The 19589-nt window shown below is 37.5% G+C and overlaps 1 protein-coding gene across 1 annotated transcript in view; it reads left to right on the top strand.

The window, feature by feature from the left end:
- The window catches only part of FAR2 (fatty acyl-CoA reductase 2), a 119585-nt gene extending 100183 nt beyond the window's left edge, over positions 1-19402 (top strand). The window contains exons 5-12 of the mRNA XM_084877144.1: positions 1518-1695; positions 3252-3296; positions 5089-5207; positions 6560-6627; positions 8896-9067; positions 13094-13223; positions 15978-16105; positions 16933-19402. Coding sequence (XP_084733270.1) covers positions 1518-1695; positions 3252-3296; positions 5089-5207; positions 6560-6627; positions 8896-9067; positions 13094-13223; positions 15978-16105; positions 16933-17095 — 1003 coding nt within the window. The 3' untranslated portion in view covers positions 17096-19402. The remainder of the gene's footprint in view (positions 1-1517; positions 1696-3251; positions 3297-5088; positions 5208-6559; positions 6628-8895; positions 9068-13093; positions 13224-15977; positions 16106-16932) is intronic.
- The last annotated feature ends 187 nt before the right edge of the window (positions 19403-19589 follow it).

Below are 19589 nucleotides of genomic sequence, written 5' to 3'. Positions count from 1 at the left end.
CCCAATAGGTCTGCCAGCAAAGAAAAGCATTAACTATTTAATTGACAATAATTGTATTGCTCTTTTAAGAACTGCAGTAGACTTTAAGATTATTAAAAATGCTTCTGACACCTTTAAAGAAAGGATTGGACTGATGCCATGGTAACTCAGTTATATATATATCTTGTTATAAGTAGAAATGTTCAATAATCACTATTACCACTGCTTCAGAGTACTGTAACCACTCCACTTGATAGACTTTTAGTAGTTATTAAGGCCTTTCAGAATTCATTGGAAATTTCTGGAAATAATTACCAACTTATTAACATAGATTCTAAACAGACCTTCAAAATATTTTCATAGATTTGCTAAAATATTTTTTAAGTCTGCTGAAAGTACTAGTAGTTGCTTTCATTTGTTGAGGCATTGAATGGAATTTTAAAAATTAAAAGCTGAAATTTGCAAGATTGATTGATGCATTGGGTTTTAACTGGATGGCAATGACTGAGTGGGGTGGCCACAGAAGCACCTTAGAGAGAGAGCTTTTTAAAAGCCATAAATGCACCCAGCATGTTCCTGGGTTCATGATTGGCACTCACAAACATGTTCCATGAACATATACTTCTGACCCTGTTGGAGAGAAGGTCATTGAAGATAGAGATTATCTATACTAATAAAAGTGTAATATGACCAAGCAGCCAAATGACCTTCCAGATGTCATTCGGACATCCTTCTGGACTAAGCTGTGGTGGTGGGGGCCAAGGCAGAGGCAGTTAGGGGAACAGTGAGGGACAGTCAGGCAGGCTAGGGAGCAGTTAGGGGCAATCAGGCAGACAGGCAGAGGCAGTTTCAGGAGATCGGGCAGGCAGAGGTGGTTGTGGGAGACAGCAGGCAGGCAGAGTGATTAGGGGCAATCCGGCAGACAGGGGAGCAGTTAAGGGCATCAGACAGGCAGGGGAGCAGTTAGGGTCATTAGGCAAGCAGAGGTGGTTAGAGGCAATCAGAGAAGCAAGTAGAGGGGTTACAGAAGATCAGGCAGGCAGACGGAGTGGTCAGGGGTTATCAGGAAGTCAGGTAAGTGGTTAGGGGCAATCAGTCAGGAGGCAGAGTGGTTAGTGGTGATCAGGCAGGCAGCCAGAGTGGTTAGGGTCCGTCAGACAGGCAGGCAGGCCAGCGGTTAGGAACCAGTGGTTCCAGATTGCAAGGGGGTGCAGGCCAGGCTAAGGGATCTCCCCCACACACCCCTGTGTACAAATTTTGTGCACCAGGCCTCTAGTTTGCAATAAAGTAGTAGATTGCATGGCTGTTAAACTTGTCCATCTAGGTTGGAGGAGGTGGGATTTACCTGGTCAGATTGGGTTCAGCCATTGTACACGATTTGGATAGGTTTACACTCAGCCTCACTCTCCAGTGAATGTTCTCAATTCCAGAACTCAAACTACAACGTGGACGTTCTATTTGTCTGTGGCTCACAGTGTTGTTCAGTCTATTACGTAACATTTGTTGCTGGAATTCTTTTTTCCTCGGGCTCACTTTAGGTGGTTAGATGATGCTATTATTGACGAGATCACGCCCAAGCTGATTGGGGACCAGCCCAATACATACACCTATACCAAGGCCTTGGGGGAGATGGTGGTACAGCAGGAAGGTGGCAACCTAAACATTGCCATCGTGAGGCCCTCCATCGTGGGAGCAACCTGGCAGGAGCCTTTCCCTGTAAGTCCCTTCACCCCTTCACAGATTCCTTGCTCTGCTTCCAGGCCAGCGTCCTTCTAGCCCAGTTGCTTTCTGATCTCTCTCCTCTCTCTCTCTCTCTCTCTCTCTCTCTCTCTCTCTCTCTCTCTCTCTCTCTCTCTCTCCTCTCTTTCTCTCTCTCTCTGCACCCCTCCTCTCCCAGGATGTATAACTGAGTGCAGAAAATCAAACATGAACCCGCTATATTAGGGCAAAATATTTGGTTCAGGAATTATTTAGCCTGAAACTCCTCTGGGATTTACTGATCTGGAGTTGGGTGGAGATTTTAAATTAGCTTCTCATTAACTCTAGTCTTAAATATCCATAAGAGGTAGTTTCATTTCTTTCCTTTCCCGCTATATGTAGCAGACTGGCCCTAGACAGTCTGGCTCAGTGGATAGAGTATCAGCCTGTGGGCAGAAGGATCCCAGGTTCGATTCTGGTCAAGGCCACATGCCAGGTGGCAGACTCGATCCCCAGGATGGGGTTTGCAGGAGGCAGCCAATCAATGATTCTCTTTCATCATTGATGTTTCTATCTCTCTCTTTCCCTCTCCCTTCTTCTCTCTCTAAAAACCAATAAACATTTTTTTAAAAAATAAGAAATGAAATAAAATAAATTTAGCAGACTGTTCTTAATGGCAAAATCGGTGGCATCACTACTACCAGAGTAAATCACAAAGCTCACAAAAGCTTCTCAGCTTGGGAACAGTCACCGTTGACATCTGGGTACTGCTCTGTCCTTTTGAAAGCACTTTGGAATATATTTTCTTCTCCAAAGCAATTCTGTGAAGTTTTAGGGCAGATAAAGTTGACAATGCAGACTTCTGAGTCAACTCACTGGTGAAACTGGGCTGCTGCTCCCCACTTTGCAGAGATTATGAGACAGTGTATGGGGAGTGCTCCGCAGTGCCTGGTCCCAACAACGGCTCAGCAAATAATCCGTGCATCTTCTCCCCACTCCTCTCCCATTTTACACATGCATTTTGACTTTTACAGATGAAGAAACAGAAATAATACAGTGCACTGACTTGCTTAGGGCTAAGGAGACAAACTCAAAAATACATTTTTCTCCTACGGCTTCTAAGCATAATCTCTTCTCTAACATCTCTAAGCAAGCTAATACAAGCTTGGATGGTATGAATCTTAAAATCCTCCAGAAATGGATAATTCCTACAAATCATGTTTGAAGTGTTCCCCCAGGGAGACAAAAATCAGGCCCGAGCTGGAGGAAAATGATGACTGATGAACTGGTTAGCAGGTCTTATTTAGACCCCAAGATGTCATTAAAATAGCTTGAAACTACCCATGGCTCCTCCTGGCAGAATTTTAATTATTGCACGAATAATGTGCGGAAAATATGCAGTGTTTTGCCATTGACCTTTGTGTGTGATGTGAGACCTATTGGATTAGACAATTATATTAGCTGGGGTCTCAGTGCTCCTGTTTGAAATGTATCAAGATTAGATTGCAAATGTTCCAAAGGTATTACACTTTTCTGACATGTGTAATCAATAGAGATCTTCTTCTTTATTTTAGGGTTGGGTTGATAACTTAAATGGACCTAGTGGAATCATTATTGCGGTACGTATACTAATGTGGAAATAACTCCTTGAAAGGTGGTGGAGGGATAGTAACTAACAACTTCATTGATCCAAAACCATAAATGTTACTTTACTAACTACAATTGAAGTACTTTATCTCTGTTATGGGGTTGTAAAATAGAGGCAAGATAAAACTATTTTTATTTGTGAATTTTATTATCAGAAATACAGATATACTGTGATATCGATGACCATTTAGGAGTTTTCTTTTTGGAAAGCCCTTGTGCATGGAGGACCATGACTGTATTTCCCTCTCATTACCACAAGATGGGGGTGTTTCCTATTTTTGGCAGATCATTAATAGCTTGAGTGAATGCAGCGAACTGATGATGCAATAAAAATCATATTCACAGAGATTATTATATTCTTGATTACAAAACACACACAAGAGTTTCTGTGTGTGGATATAAATTATATAAATTTATATAAATACATCAGAAACCAGTTCTTAATAGATACAAGAAAGAGAACCACCAACTCGGGCAAAGATTTCAGATTAAAAATGGATGGATTTGGGAAACACTTTTCAGCAAGCCTCTCACAGACCAGGAGAAACGTCACTGGTTCCTCTGGGCCAGCAGCCCTGTGTGCGTATCCCCTGCCATAAAGACTGGGTCAGCCTGAGCTGGGGGACATCACAGTTCATAGTGAAGCATTTTAGGACCAGAACCACAGCTCCAATCTTAAGGACAATGAACAGCAATTCAATTCTCTGAGTTAACATCTTACAAACCTCATACCTCAGACACTGGCTGTGTTCTCAGAGCTAGGTCCAATAGGAACTAAAATTCAAATATAAGACAGTGAATTATGAGCACTTGTCAAAGATAGTGAGAACACACCTTCTGTTTTTTTGTTTGTTTGTTTTGTTTTTGTTTTTCTTCTCTAGCAGCTTCTCTCTTTTTATTCTCTACCTGCCTTCCTCTTCTTTAAGGCTTAGTTATGGGTGGACATTTGGTAACTTAGAATAGAATTAATTATTTCACATGACCCTAGAGTGTGTCTTATTACACTGTTTACAAAACTGTACATTCAGTTATCTAAAAGTTCCCAAACTGGTTTCTTATGCCCAAAAGATGGGGAATCAGTTACAACAAATTAGGAACATAAGAAAGTGCTAACAACCACTGAAAATCGATGTTGGAAATAGGTAGGGTATAAATAATTCATAAAACAAACACAACTTTTTAGTTATTAACTGATTATTAATACAAATAATTCCCAATTCTTCCATCTATATAACATCAGCAATCTGTGAGGTGAACTAAGATATCAAAGGAAAAGTAAACAATGATGTCCTTTTCCCATGTAATAACAAAGTTGTTAAATGGTAGAATTTTATTAATTTTTTAAAATAAATATTTCTTAAACTTCTAGTTTCTGCTCTTGCTTGTAAAGTAGTAAGCACTAGCAGGAAACATCATTAAGAAATGGTAAAATAATACAGTATAAATGGGAAGTTGGGGAAAAATGCGTATGAATTAATTTTTAAGATGTGAAAAACTCTTCTTGGTGTTTGTTAATTAACTAAATAATTACCTCTCACAACTTTGAGGGCTTTCACAACCTAAAGGAACATAAGGACCACTCATAGAGGTTCATAGAAGTGTTGGCATTTGAGATGAACGTGGCTGGAAGGCTGGACAGGCTGTGACATCAGCCTTGGTATAGTAGCCTCAGAAGCAGTGGGTCAATGGTAGCTGTTATTAATAATTAGCTCCAGCTTTTACTTACGACCTGGCTCAATATATTATGTTCTTCTTCCCAAGCAGACAGGGAAAGGGCTCCTCCGGGCCCTGAGAGCTACTCCAATGGCTGTGGCAGATGTGATTCCCGTTGATATAGTCGTCAATCTCACGTTGGCTGTAGGATGGTACACAGCAGTTCAGAGGTGAGGATGCTAATCTGGCTTTCTTTTGTATATTTAATGATAAGGAGGGTGAATATATTAGGCCTATTTTCAAAATACATGCATTGTATTGTAGAAGACCCCAAATGTGACAGGATATATGTTTCCATATTTTACATAGTTCCAAATATATGCATTGAGTTGTTTATAAGAACTATTTAGTACTTCATTGATCATAAAGTAACACCCTTTAAATTATTAAACCACATAATTCTTTTTTTAAAAAAAATATGTGTTTTTTTACTTTGTAGAGAGAGCAGATGGGAGAGGGATAGAGAGATAGAAACATGGATGAGAGAGAAACATTGATCAGCTGCCTACTGCATGCCCCCTACTAGGGATTGAGCCTGCAACCCAGGCAGGGAATTGAATTGGAATCGAACCAGCGAGCCATACCAGTTAGGCTAATAATATAATTTTTGATAACAAAAAAAAAGCTTTTATTTTTATTTAGTAATCTAAAATAGAACTTCCTGTTTTAAAAACAAAGGAGAAAAGGAGGAATAAAATGAGAGCATATTGTTTCACTGATCTGCTCTGTTCCTGATAAATGCCTCAAGTTCAGACCACCATGTATTTACTGATACAAAGAAAAAGGGTGAAAAAATTGGTTATTTGCATATTTGGCTCTGTTAGTAAATGATAAACAGAATTAAATGTTTTTGGTTATTTTGTTGAGTCAGACTTTCCAAACTAGCAGGACTTAGTTGGACTTAGGAAAAAGCCTAGTCTGTAGTTTTGCCCAATAAACATGCCTATAATTTTGAAATATGATCATTCTCATCATCATTGATGCCAAAATTTCTGTTCGGGTCTGAGTTCATTGTCTTGCAAAATCGAAGAATGAGTTCATGGATAGAGAGATCAGCAAAAGCAAAGTCTATTGGAGATAGTAAAGTAATAAAGCTCCCTGCAGCAGAGAGGGGTCCCCAAATGGGTCACCACCGAAGCCTCTTTGTCTAGGGGTTAATATGTACCCTGCTAACTTCCAGTTGGTTGGTCTGTAAAATTCTGCTTTAGCAATATCCATACATTTCAAACTTCAGGGTTCCTGCCCCTAACTGCTAGTCTCTTCTAACTCCTCATCATGACACCTCCATTTGCTCCACAAATGTGTCAACCTATTTCCAATCTCTTACACACACACACACACACACACACTTTTCCTCTACCTCTTCTATTTTGCTTAGCCAAAAGAAGGAAGGTTGCCTAGGTTACCTTACTTATGAGAATTATTGACACATCCTTTTTTTTACATCATATTATTTTTCCTTATCTTTCTTTGATATGTTCTCCATTTTGTTTTATTTACCTAATTTTTCTTCTATTTCCAGACCAAAGTCAACGTTAATCTACCACTGTACTTCTGGTAACTTGAATCCCTGTTACTGGGGCAAAATGGGTAAGTGCCCATAGCAATGTAACTACATCACTACTATGTCTGTCACAGGGAAAAAATTAGATCAATTGTGTCATGAAGCTTAGAATCTAATGGAGAAACACACACACACACACACACACACACACACACAAAAAGAGCTAAAATAATTATAACTGTGTATGTGTAAGAGTTAAGTATAATGTGCCAAAGAAGGGTCAGTAGGAACATCTGCATAATTATAAGCAATAAGTGGTCTGTTATTTATAGAGATTTAAAAAAAATAAGTGAAACCAAGTAGAAGTCAGCAATAAGCAATGTCAGTGATCAAACACTGATCCTGTGGGGCCACAGTTCCCGCTGCAGCCACTGTTTGCTACATTGCTACATCTCTGCCATGTGAAACGACAAAGTAGATTTAGAAAAGCCCAACAATATAAACTGTTATTGAGTCAGGGATACTCTTCACTAATTATGCAGTTAGCCATAAGAGTCAACTTGATCCCTGGCTGGTGTGGCTCAGTTGGGTGCACTCTTGTGCACCAAAAGATTGCTGGTTCGATTCCCAGGCAAGGGGGCATGACTGAGGTGCAGAAGGTAGCTGATTGATGTTTTGCCCTCACATTAATGTTTTTCTCTCTTTCCCTCTCCCTTTCTCTCTCTCTACAAATCAATAAAAATATTTCCTTTAAAAAAGAGGAACCTTGAAGTTGACTGGTTGAATTAATGAATGCTGAATAAAATAGGAAATTACTTAACCAATCTTGAACTCCTTTGTCAATTTAGGAGTTTTTTTTTTTGTCAAAATCTGAAACTTTAGATCACCTACCTATTTTTAAGTACTAGATGTAGAAAAAAAATCAAATGTACTTAATATTTTAGAATCTGATTTCTATTTCAGAACACTCAAATGTGCTATCTGCAAAATTATTACTTCAATGAAAATTAAGTGAAATTCTCTAGCTGAAAAGTTCTTTAGAGCATATATCCAGTTGTTTAGGTTATCTAAATAATTCTGAAAACATTTGGAAATAAAAATATAAAAATATATCTTCTATACCACAATAATAAAGATATCAATCATAAAAAGAGGCATTAGTAGTAGTTCACAAAAACAAGATATTTTGAGCTCTTAAATAAAAAGATGTTACATGTAAATTCTATTGCTGAGATTCAAAATAGTCTTCTTCCATGCTAATAATTCTTAATATTTGTTTTGTGAAATTATAGAATCTTGGAGTTCAAAGTGATCTTAAAAATTATCTTGGAGGTTGCTTTATTTAACATAGGGGTCCCAGAGAATAAATGATCTATTCAAATTCATATGGGGAGCTGGTGCCTGAGATAGAAGACAGGTCTCTTGCCTCCCAGGAATGTGTAGTAACTGCTCCACTAGTGATTCTTAAAAGTAAATATGAATTCCTCTGGGAGGAAAGCAGTCCAGATTTCTGGATCAGATGTTTCTTGAGAATCTTTTCTATATAGGGTATATATTTTTATATAGATTTCCAAGTGGTGTCTTTTAAAGAAATAATCTTATTATAATAACTGAATAATGCATTTATGCAGATTCTTTGAAAATTCTACATAAAATGAAAAAAGAATACAAATGAATATTGAAAATTATTACTGACTTTGCAAATATACATTTAAAAAATTTTAACATGGATTTTCCTAACTGAAAATATATAAAGAAAAAATATATTATGAAAAAATTCTCTGGAGATAAGAGTAGACAATTGAGTCTGATTCATTCCCAGAGAAGTAGAAATCCCAAAGACGACCCTGGTCTTTGAAGTGAACCAGCGCATAGGAGTCCTGCCTTTACAGCCTCCTCTCCCTGAAGCCCTTAGGTTTAAGGTTTAAGTGGCCCTTTATAAGGTTTACGTAAAATGTTAAGAAACTTTCCAGATGGTTCCTAAAGTAGTGATCCAAACAAGGAAATAAGGCCCCTAGGTTCTGTCTTGGGACTTTTAGAACAATTCCCTTGGAATTGAATGATGGATTTAAGTTTTTCTGAATGACATTCACTATACTGATTAAAACTATTTCTTCTAGAAGTTGTTTAAAGATTTTAAGAAAAGGATTCAATTTTTAACCTAATCACTGCCTAAAATTTGCAGGTGATTACTTTCCAGGATAAAAATCTTAGTAATCTCAGAAGTTGTTTCTTGACTCTATAGAGCAAATCCGTATTCTTTATTGTTTTGACCCATTGCAAATGCCATCCACCACAATGGGCTTATGTGCTCCAGACTTACTCCTTACTTCACTACCACCCCTCCCCCGCAGGACTCCAAGTCTTGGCAACCTTTGAAAAAATTCCATTTGAGAGAGCTTTTAGGAGGCCAAATGCTGACCTCACAAGCAACACCTTCACAACCCAGTACTGGAATGCTGTCAGCCACTGGGCCCCTGCCATCATCTATGACTTCTACCTACGACTCACAGGAAGGAAGCCCAGGTGAGAAGCTGGGTCAACAGCTTTGAAAGTGTGGCTGCATAGAAGATTATGGCTCCAAAGTCCTTAGCCCTCCCTTCAGCTCGGGATCGGAGGTGACAACTGAATCTAACACACACACACACACACACACACACACACACACACACACACACGCGAAGATGCATTTCTCACAACGCCCAAAGAGGACATGCTCATCATCCCAATTTCACAAATGAGGAAGCAGAGCTAAGGGGGAAATAGCAAATGGTCTGAAAGGAAGTGATGGAGGAAAGATCTGGAGAAATCGGAGCTAGATTTACTATCACCTGGAGGTGAGTGAAGACTTTAGCAGGAACAGGGTGAACAGTATGCAGAGCTTTGGTGCTGTCACCATGGAGCTGTATGACGCAGGACATACTCTTTTATCTCTGTCTCACTTGAATATTATGTGTGTCTGAGGAGCCATCATTGCTATCATTACCAAAGGCAACTCCTGCAACCATGAATAAGAATCATGAATAGTCTTGCCTTCGGTGGTAACTTCTTTATAAAAGAGGAAGTCTTTCTCAGCATGTTTCATTTCCATCCTTATTAGCGGAGCAAGAGACTAAAACATAGGCAATGTTGAGTTTATTTAAATTTGCAGAAACCTTATTAAGAGCTCATCACTCAATAATTGTCAATTTCTCCTTGAACAAAGTGAAAAGGGGACAATGTGGCTATGGGGAAAATATTTGTATGAAGCATATTATATAAATATGGGAAAAGAAAAATAGCATTGTAAGCAGAAATGCTGAAGACTTTAAAATATATCAGAAATGGCCCTACCTGGTTTGGCTCAGTGGACAGAGTGTCAGCCTCCTGAAGGTCCCAGGTTCAATTCCAGTCAAGGGCACATGTCCAGTTTGCGGTTCAATCCCCAGTTGGAGGAGGCAACAAATTAATGATTCTCTCTCATCATTGATATTTCTCTCTCTCCCTTTCCCTTCCTCTCTGAAATCAATAAAAATATTACACACACGCACACACACACACACACACACACACACACACACGAGGCCCAGTGCATGAAAATTCATGCACTGGAGGGGGAGGTCCCTCAGCCTGGCCTGCCCCTCTCACAGTCCAGGAGCCCTTAGGGATAGGACGTGACCTGGCAATTAGGGGAAGATAGCGCCCCCATCACAGCTCTGCTGCTACCATTGCCAGCAGTGCTAGCCTTGGCCCGCCCTAGTTACCTGAGCTTTGAGTGGACCTGAGAGGCTGAGCAGCTGCATCCAGTTTGCCTGCTCCTTGGGCTGGCCCTGGGCAGTTGGGCAGCCACTATCTAAGGCAGTGTTTCCCAAACTTCTCTCATGATGAGAATCACCTGGTGGAGTTGTTAAAACACAGATTCCTGAATCCCAACTAAGAAGTGCTAAACTAGAATTTTTGGGAACATATAGGTAAAATTGTATACTTAACTAGTGCTCTAAGACAGATTTTATATACAGAGCACTAAGTTAGGTATGCAATTTTACCTATATGTTCCCAAAAATTCTAGTTTAGCACTTCTTAGTTGGGATTCAGGAATCTGTGTTTTAACAACTCCACCAGGTGATTCTCATCATGAGAGAAGTTTGGGAAACACTGATCTAAGGCTTGCCTGTGCTTCGGGTGTCAGCTGGGGGCGGGCCTGGCCATGCTGCGCACCTGATGCCCCAGTGAGGGGACTGGGTACCACCATCTTGTGGCTGTGAGTGCTGCCATCTTTGAGGGCATGGCATCAATTAGCATATCCCCTCCTTATTGGCTGTGGTACCGCCATCTTTGTGAGGGCATATCCCCTCTTTATTAGATAGGATATCAAGGGTGGAAGATCTGTATAAAAAGCAAAGTTTAGTAAGTAGAAAAGACAAATAAGGGACACAATACAAGTCTTTATGAATTTTTTTCTTAAGAAATTGAATTGTAATATTTGTATAAAATTGGTAGGTTTGGTTTTGATACACATTTTAATTATCTTTATGGCAGAAGTCCTTCTAGAACCTTTCCTCACCACGTGTATTTGATCTATGTATTTACAACCACATATGAAAATACATATAGTTTGGCTTTGAGGTAAACAATTACCAGTGCACATGAGTTTTTTTGTAGAATGTGCCACTGGTTTGGCAAAGATGCTGAGGGGTGGTTTTGCTGGATTCGAGCATATATGGTTGTCCTCAATAAAGGTTCTGTCCATTTGCAATTGTCAAAATAAAGACAACAAATGACATCTCTTTGTTACTTTTATTTGAGCCCCAAGTCCTCAGCACTCCCTTGTGTTCATCAAATATTTGTTTTGTTCATTAGACATTCAAGTTTTCTCCTCCATCAGTTGTTCACTAGACATTATTAGACATTCAAATTTTCTCCACTCTGAGTTGCTTCTATTTTTCATCATTTTTTCTGTTGGGTTGGCCTTATTAGTTTCTGGAAACATGTGTGTGTATGTGTGTGTGTGTGTGTATATACACATCTATATTTGATATATTTTCTCTAAGTCTGTTCCTTTTAGCTTTGAATATGAAATTTTTATGCCAGGGGAGCTACATATAAGTTTGGAGTCTGACTTCTGACTTCATCAGTTTAGCCACATGAGTCCTAAATTACGTAACCTGCCTGAAACCTAAATTTCTCACTTGGGGGGGCGAGGGATGATAATTATAGCTATTTTATAAGGTTTTGAATAAAAGTTTGTATAATACAGTAACACTATTATTACTATAGAAATTCTAAATTTTTATATGATAAAATGAATCACTTTTTGGCTTTTGCATTTTATGTATTAAGAAGACCTTCTCTACCTGAGAATAAGAAATGTACTTTTTCTTTATAAAAAAAAAATACTATTATGCTGATATAGTCATGTACATACAGTATCATTGCACAATGATTAAGAATTAAAACAAATCTATTGAAATCACAGTTACATCAGAATTATAGAATGAAGAATGTCGATTTCATTTGGGCTGCCAGAACAGAATAGATTAGAGGGCTTATAAATAACATAGATCTATTTCCCACAGTTCTGGAGATTGGGAAGTCTAAAATCCAGATGCTGGTAGACTAGGTGTGCTGAGGACCTGCTGCCTGGTTCCTAGACAGTCATCGTTCTATGCCATCTGATGCTGCAAGTGAGCTTTTACATAAGGGCACTCATCAACTTCCAGTCTCCTCCTTTAAAGACCATCTTATGAGGGGGATATAGGTTTCAAGATATGAATTTGGGGGAACATAAATATTTAATCTGAAGCAAAGATGTTAGATAATAACAGCTAAATAGAACCCTGTTCTGATGCTTATATCATGGAGAAATTATTTTTCCCTCCTAAGAATTTCCCATGATACAATGAGAGTACCACAAGAGTCAGTAAGTATGTGGACATTAGGATTGACCATAAATAAAACCAAATTCCCAAAACAGCATAGGAAGTCATTACTGGGTTACTATCATGATTTGCCTAAGGGGAAAATCAAATGTTCTATAGGCCAAAAGTGACTTGTAGCCGTAAGTCCTAGGTTTAAGCATTAGCCTTGTAACCACGAACCTATTAATCCTTTTGTAAAATGAAGATAATACAGATCTTGACTACTTCCAAGTAATGTTGTGAGGAGCAACTAGATTGCATATGGAAGTTTTTGTAAGTTGTTACGTTGGCAAGTTCACACAGCCAGCTGGTCCAAGTCCTGACCACAGGATTGGAAGACTTGGTCCACTCTAAGTAATGGGACACAGGATGGCGAGGTTACAAAAGCAGAGGCTTTTTGAGGTCAAGGAATTTTGGCTTCCACACCTATTAATGTGGCCACTTTATCTTAAATTCACTTTACTGCATTCATACAAGTGCAGATTTACACCTACCTAACTAGGATGCTATAAGAATTAGTGGAGATGAAGATTGGGGGAGGGATAGTTTTTATATCTTTCTCAAAGATAATTTCTCATGCATTCCTCTAGAGAACAGGAAAGCAGCCATCTGTGCTATGCTGATGATATTGGTTCTTATCTGATCTTTAACTCAGGATGACAAAGCTCATGAATCGGCTTTTAAGAACCGTTTCCATGCTGGAGTATTTCATCAACCGGAACTGGGAATGGAGCACGTGCAACACAGAAATGCTGATGTCCAAGTTGAGTCCTGAAGACCAGAGAGTAAGTACAGCACTGACTTAGCCAATAGGAAAATCTTACTCACTTGGAATTTGGAAGTATTTGACCTAAAAAGTTGACGAATAAAGTTCTAGTTATATACACAGAATTTAAAAATATACATATTTTTATTGATTTCAGAGGAGAGAGGGAAAGACAGAAACATCCGTGATGAGAAAGAATCATTGATTGGCTGCCTCCTGCATGCCCCCTATTGGGGATCAAGCCCAAAACCCAGGCATTTGCCCTAACTGAGAATTGAATGGTGACCTTGTTGTTCATAGATCAATGCTCAACCACTGAGCCACACCAGCCAAGCTATACACAGAATTCTTTTTCTGTAAGAAAATCAGTCAATGCTATCAACATAGTTGCAGGAAACAAGCTTAATGTAGGTAAGAAATCAAGGATCTTGATCTTTGGTTAGATCATCCCTGCTGTTCTGGGGTCTTCATATACTTAGCATTAATTCTTTGTTCACTCTCCCAGCTGTTATGTTCTCAACAAACCCTGTGTATCTCTATCTTTCCCCTAATAGCCATAGCATATGACTTTGATTAAAAAAAAAGTTATAATTTTCTTGCTTGTACATTTTCCTTCAGTTCTTATCAAATCAAAATCATTTGGCATCTCTAAAATAGTTATCTTTTTAAAGCTAAACTCAACTCCTATTTATTCTATCCCTTAGAAGACCTCCCTCCATCAGTATTGCCCTCTCCCCAGCATTGTCAACCTTCTTCCCTATGATTTAATCAACTCAGACTTGTACTTCTTACAACATGCCTTCACTTTAATTGCTTAGCACCAGCACAATGTATTTCCTCATATTAGCTTTGTGGTGGTAACAATATACCCTGAAATCTTTGCATATTCTGAAACTCACATATATAGAAATCTTTTGTGCTTTGTACATGCTCCTAACTTTCCTTCTCAAGGAGTTGAGTTCCCTGATCATGTCATTAGTTTGCAATTTAACTTTAAATTTTTCACTCTTGATTGACACTTTTCCACTGGGGGGGGGGGGGGATTGTTTAAAGAAAAAAGCATTTCTTGATTTAACTAGTTCTTGACAGACAGCATATAAAAGAAACCAAGTCATATAGAGAAACATAGCCTGGCTTTACAGCTAAAGATTTTACACCTAACATACCAACCTCATAGAGCATGATTCAAATCCCATTCTAGAATTTATGCCATGGAATCAAAGGGTTACTTGCACAATCTAACACTATAAATATTAGATTGATAAATCAGATGAGATTTAGAAGGATATTTTAATTGAAATCTTCACTGAGTACTATAATTAACATGAAATAGACCTATTTTCAGAAATGTTTATATACCTTATACAGACAAAATTCTTCTAAGCACCTGTTTGAAATGCATGGCTGATTGATCAAATCAGCTTATTTTTAAAGACCTCAAGCTATTGTACATTATTTTAAAAATTAGCTCCAAATTTTATGTAGGCTTATCTTCATTGCATTTCTCCATAGAATTTAACCATCTAAATAATTTTTAAAATAATGAGCTTAGAGTTTCATTTTTGACGTTTTACTATTTTAAACTAAAATCACTTAAAATGTCACGAAAAAATCAAATCTGTAGTGGATTTAACATACAATTTCAATACCTTAGCAAATATAATTGCCAAACTCTAGGATGGCTCGGCTTCCAGTTTGATTTGCCCCATAGATTCAGGTTTCTTAACCAGAGATGCATTGAAATCTCACTTAGAAAAGTGAAATAGAGTAAAAGAAAAGGCCACTGTTTGTATCAATGAGTATGTAATAGTGATATTGTGGAAAAACAAACATATCCAAACAAGACGATACTGAATTCAGCTTTGGACAAATCTATGAAGCTCTTTGTAACTTGTTAATCTCATCTGCTCACTTTGATGATACTCAAAATCATTTCAAAGATTTGATATTTCTTACAATAAAGGCATATATAAACAAAATAGAAATTGAATTAGAATATGAAGTCAAGGACAAAAATGAAAAAAATATTTCCATCTGTAGTATACAAAATCCTATATGTCATTCCTGTTGAAGCAGTGAATTTTTTTTGAGAGCTTTTTGGTGGTAAAAAGGAAAAGGGGAAAAAATAGTTTCATGGTATTCTTTGTCCAGGAGGAAAAAACACACTAGTGTTCCAAGAGAAGCAAAGCTTTCCTTACCACTTAACACTAAAAGAACTGTTCTGAATGGCTTCTTTAATGACACACTGAGAGACATAATGGGTATCTCTATAGCAAATACAAAATATAAGTTCTGCTAAGCTACTCCTCAATGCTTTGTTTTCCAAAGTTTGCGTTAATCTGCATAAAGTGCTGATATTGTAGGAAAGGTAGGTAGCCCAAGGGACACCATCAATATTTAAGGGGAATGAAAAGAAAAGAATGCATAATATGTTTTGATCCCTAACATATTATTCCATCACTTTTAAAAATTATTAATCCACATTTACATGAAATTAGCTTTCACCAGACTAATAACAGTTCCTTAAATTTCCCTCACAAGACTTTCTGAAGATCAAGTATTTGTGCTTGCTCCATGTTTAAATATTGCAAGGAAAATGATAATCTATATAATCAGGGCCTTTGAAATAGCAGCTCAAATAATCTCCTCTGGAGGGATCCAACCTAAGTCTTCTAAACCGACTGTTGCTCATTTATGTAAAAGAAAATTTGGTGAACAAAATGATTGTCCAGCCATGCAATTCTGGCAATCCTTTTATCTATTTGCCTTTCAGGTATTCAACTTTGATGTGCGCCAGTTGAACTGGATGGAATACATTGAAAATTACGTTTTAGGAATCAAGAAGTACTTATTGAAAGAAGATATGGCTGGGATCCCAGAAGCAAAGCAACACTTAAAAAGGTAAACATAGTCGGTCAGTTAATACTTATGGGTATCTATTTACACCAGACTTGAAATCTGAGCCAGGGAAAGGAGGAATTGACATTTTTCCCCCCAGCATTTACTAAATAAGATGTCCTTCTTTTTATACTGTGCCCTGTGATACATGGCTTCATTTACCTTCTCCACACCCCTATGAGGCATTCTTTCTGTTATCCCATTTTTATCAATAGTAATGGTCATTTGTTCCTAGTCACACATGAACCAAATTTGAACCCAAGTGTCTTTGATTCTTCTGCCACACCCTATCATGTGATAAAGTTTACCCAGTAGGCAGGAGACTGATCAGACTATGTAACATGGGCATAACCACTCTTCAAGTCCTTCAGCTGCCTTAATTTGCCATTAATCCCTTAAAGGACAAAGAATTACGACAGTTTGGTTTAATTCTGGCAGAAGCAGAGGGTTTTTAATAGATAGTAAGGATGAAAACAGAGTTTAGAGGTTGAGAACTGTTTGACTTACCCTCTAGTGAACAGGAACCAGTAAAGATTTGTGATATGGTAATAGGATCAACATACCTTCAATAAAGACTGTTAGTCATGTTTGCAAGATAGGTTACAGTATGAGAAGTATGGTAAATAGAAACTAGACAAGGTAATATTAGGGAATTCTGATTGTTGAGAATGTTTTGGAAATAAAAGATGAAACTCAAAGGCTTCTCAGGTCAAACCTGTAAGCATTTAATAATTATTTGCTTGTGATAGCCAAAAGAAACACATTTATGTTTCAGATAATAGTTGGGTATTTGGCACTGTTTTAACTTTGACTATATGTCTCTTCCCCAGGCTCCGGAATATTCACTACCTCTTTAATACTGCCCTCTTCCTCATTGCCTGGCGCCTTCTTATGGCAAGATCTCAGATGGCTCGAAATGTCTGGTTCTTCATTGTGAGCTTCTGTTATAAGTTTCTCTCCTACTTTAGGGCACCCAGAATGCTCAAGATCTAAGAACATTTGGCAGTCTTCATTTATCTGGTACCTCTCAGGTATCTCTAGAACAGCAAACTGTAGTCAAGATTAGGAAGTGGCAAAGACTATGGCCAACCTCATCACCTGTCAAATGTCATGTCATGTAGTATTTGCCCCTATTTCCTATTTCTCTCTCTCTCTCTCCTCCCCCCCCCTCTTCTTTTATGCAAGAGAAGGAAGTCATAGCCGAGCCTATAAACAAACATATTTTAGGAAAAAGTAATTTCCAGATTGCTTTCTAACACTCTATGTCCTTGAATATAAAACACCAAAGTATAACCCTCTTTCTATATTTAGCGTTCTTCCCATTGAGAGGACTAACTGCAACTCAAAACACAGAACACCTAGAAGTGGAAATAGGCTAAAGAAAGGCAGTTCTAGCCGTGAGACCAGTCTGGGATACCCAGTATAAAGGTTTAAAATCAATCTAAGTGGAAGAATGGTTTCAACATCCTCACAGATGCTGTAACCTTATATTTCAGCTTATTTTACTCAGGCCTCAATAGGAGTGACTAAATGGAGAGGAAGCTCCTAGTTTGGAATCATACAAAAACTCATTCTCTTGACTTTTGCATTGAGGAAAAACAAAATTTTAAACACAAATTTAAATGCTAGTCTTAGTCTTTTTCTATAAAGTGGGGAAGATGACTCTAGTGAGCAACAGAACTTGCTGGTGTCTCGATCATTCCAACTGCACATCGCTAATTGTACAATGTACAGCAGAAAAGGACAGACTTCATTAAGTGACTATATTTAGAGAATAGGTGTTTTGTTTAAAAATATTTTATGTATAATAAAAATTACTAAAAACTATTTATTCCTAAATTTCTATATAACTATTACTCTAACTTTCATCTTATTTGAGAGATCAGTGCGTACTGGACTGCAGTTATTTCATGCTAAAAACATGGGTTATTATTTAAGCCTAATTTGGGGGCTCAATTAAAAATAATCACAACTACTAGACAATTACATGAACACAGAAAGTTAACATGTTTATGCTCACTAGCTGGAATAATTGGTACTCAAAATGGCACACTGAAGTGATTGAGGGCAGCTTCTAGGATTTCTTGAGATTTTTCTGAATCCATAAAAGGCATTTTGGGGTAACTCTTCTGGACAATGTCCTCCCCAATCTCATCTAAGTTCTGGGAATTAATTTCTTTCCAGGGCACACAACCCAGCTCTGAAAAAAACACCTGGTGATCTTTAGCTTAAGATGTCTATACAATATTTTTGAGTTACACTGATAAGTACAGATATAGTAAAAATGAAATATATATAATTAAATGAGACTGGATAAAACATAATAGTTCCTAAGAATTTACTATCTTTTGATTATTGTGTTTCACTAATTCAATAAATTCCACTGATCAAGTATTCATTTTGACTTTTGATTACATGGAAATTTGAATTAAAAATGTTTTTCTTTTTCAGTATTGTGTCTTTAACTGATGACTACTGCAGATCTCCCTCCCTGAGAAAAAAAACGTAATCATCCAAAGAACCTACCAGATAAATACAAATTAACATATAAGTACATATTGCTCCACTTTTTCTGACCATTAATAGGGTAGCATTTGCATGCTGCATTGTTTTCTACCTGTAACATTAGAGACTTGCCATTGTCCTCTTGTAAGCAGTGAAAGCAGATAGGTATCTGTATGAAAGAAGTGATTTTAAATCAAGACTAACCATTATTTAAGTGCCTAATATATATAGAGCAATGAGAAAAAAACCCTCCTACTTTTGGGGGGGAAAGGGATGGTAAATAGAAAGAAAAGGCATTTATATTTGAAAATTTTTGATAACTACCATATTCTGCACTCACTAAATACCCAATACTGTAATAAATACTACTGAGTTGAAGACAGTCACCACCTAAGGCAATTAATATTAGAGAAAGTTAGGGCATATGGACACAGAACTCAGAAAAAAAAAACATTTCTCACAATTTTATACTAACCTAAAATCATTATCTCCACTTATCACTTTAAGTAACTGATTTAGAATCTCAAGGTAAATAGAATGACCCGAGGGACTAACACCCAAATGTGTTATCTCACAATAAACTTAATAATGTAGGTCAGCCTAAAAATTTTAAAAACAATAATCTGCAAAGTTCACAGGAGTCACATGCAAATTTCCAATTGGCTATTTTTCTAGAACTGCAAGTCTAATGTTCTGGAAACATAAGCAACTACCTATACTAAAACATAATGGTTGCTCCAATATGCCCACATGGAAGTATGGAAAAATGCTCAGTGCTAGATATATATATATATATATACACACACACATATAGCATAATACACACACACACACACACACACACACACACACACACGTTTAAATTAACAAAATAAAACAGTTGCTGGTACTTTAATTACTAACTTCAGACATGAAAACAGAATGTATGTAATATAGCCCTCCTCTTAAACCACTAAAAAATTAAGACATCTTAGTCAGTTCT

Source organism: Pipistrellus hanaki (assembly GCF_964339955.1).
Source record: "Pipistrellus hanaki genome assembly, chromosome: 3".
Lineage (NCBI taxonomy): Eukaryota > Metazoa > Chordata > Mammalia > Chiroptera > Vespertilionidae > Pipistrellus > Pipistrellus hanaki.
The sequence above is the reverse complement of the archived record's forward strand: the minus strand, read 5'-3'. Positions and strand labels throughout refer to the sequence as shown.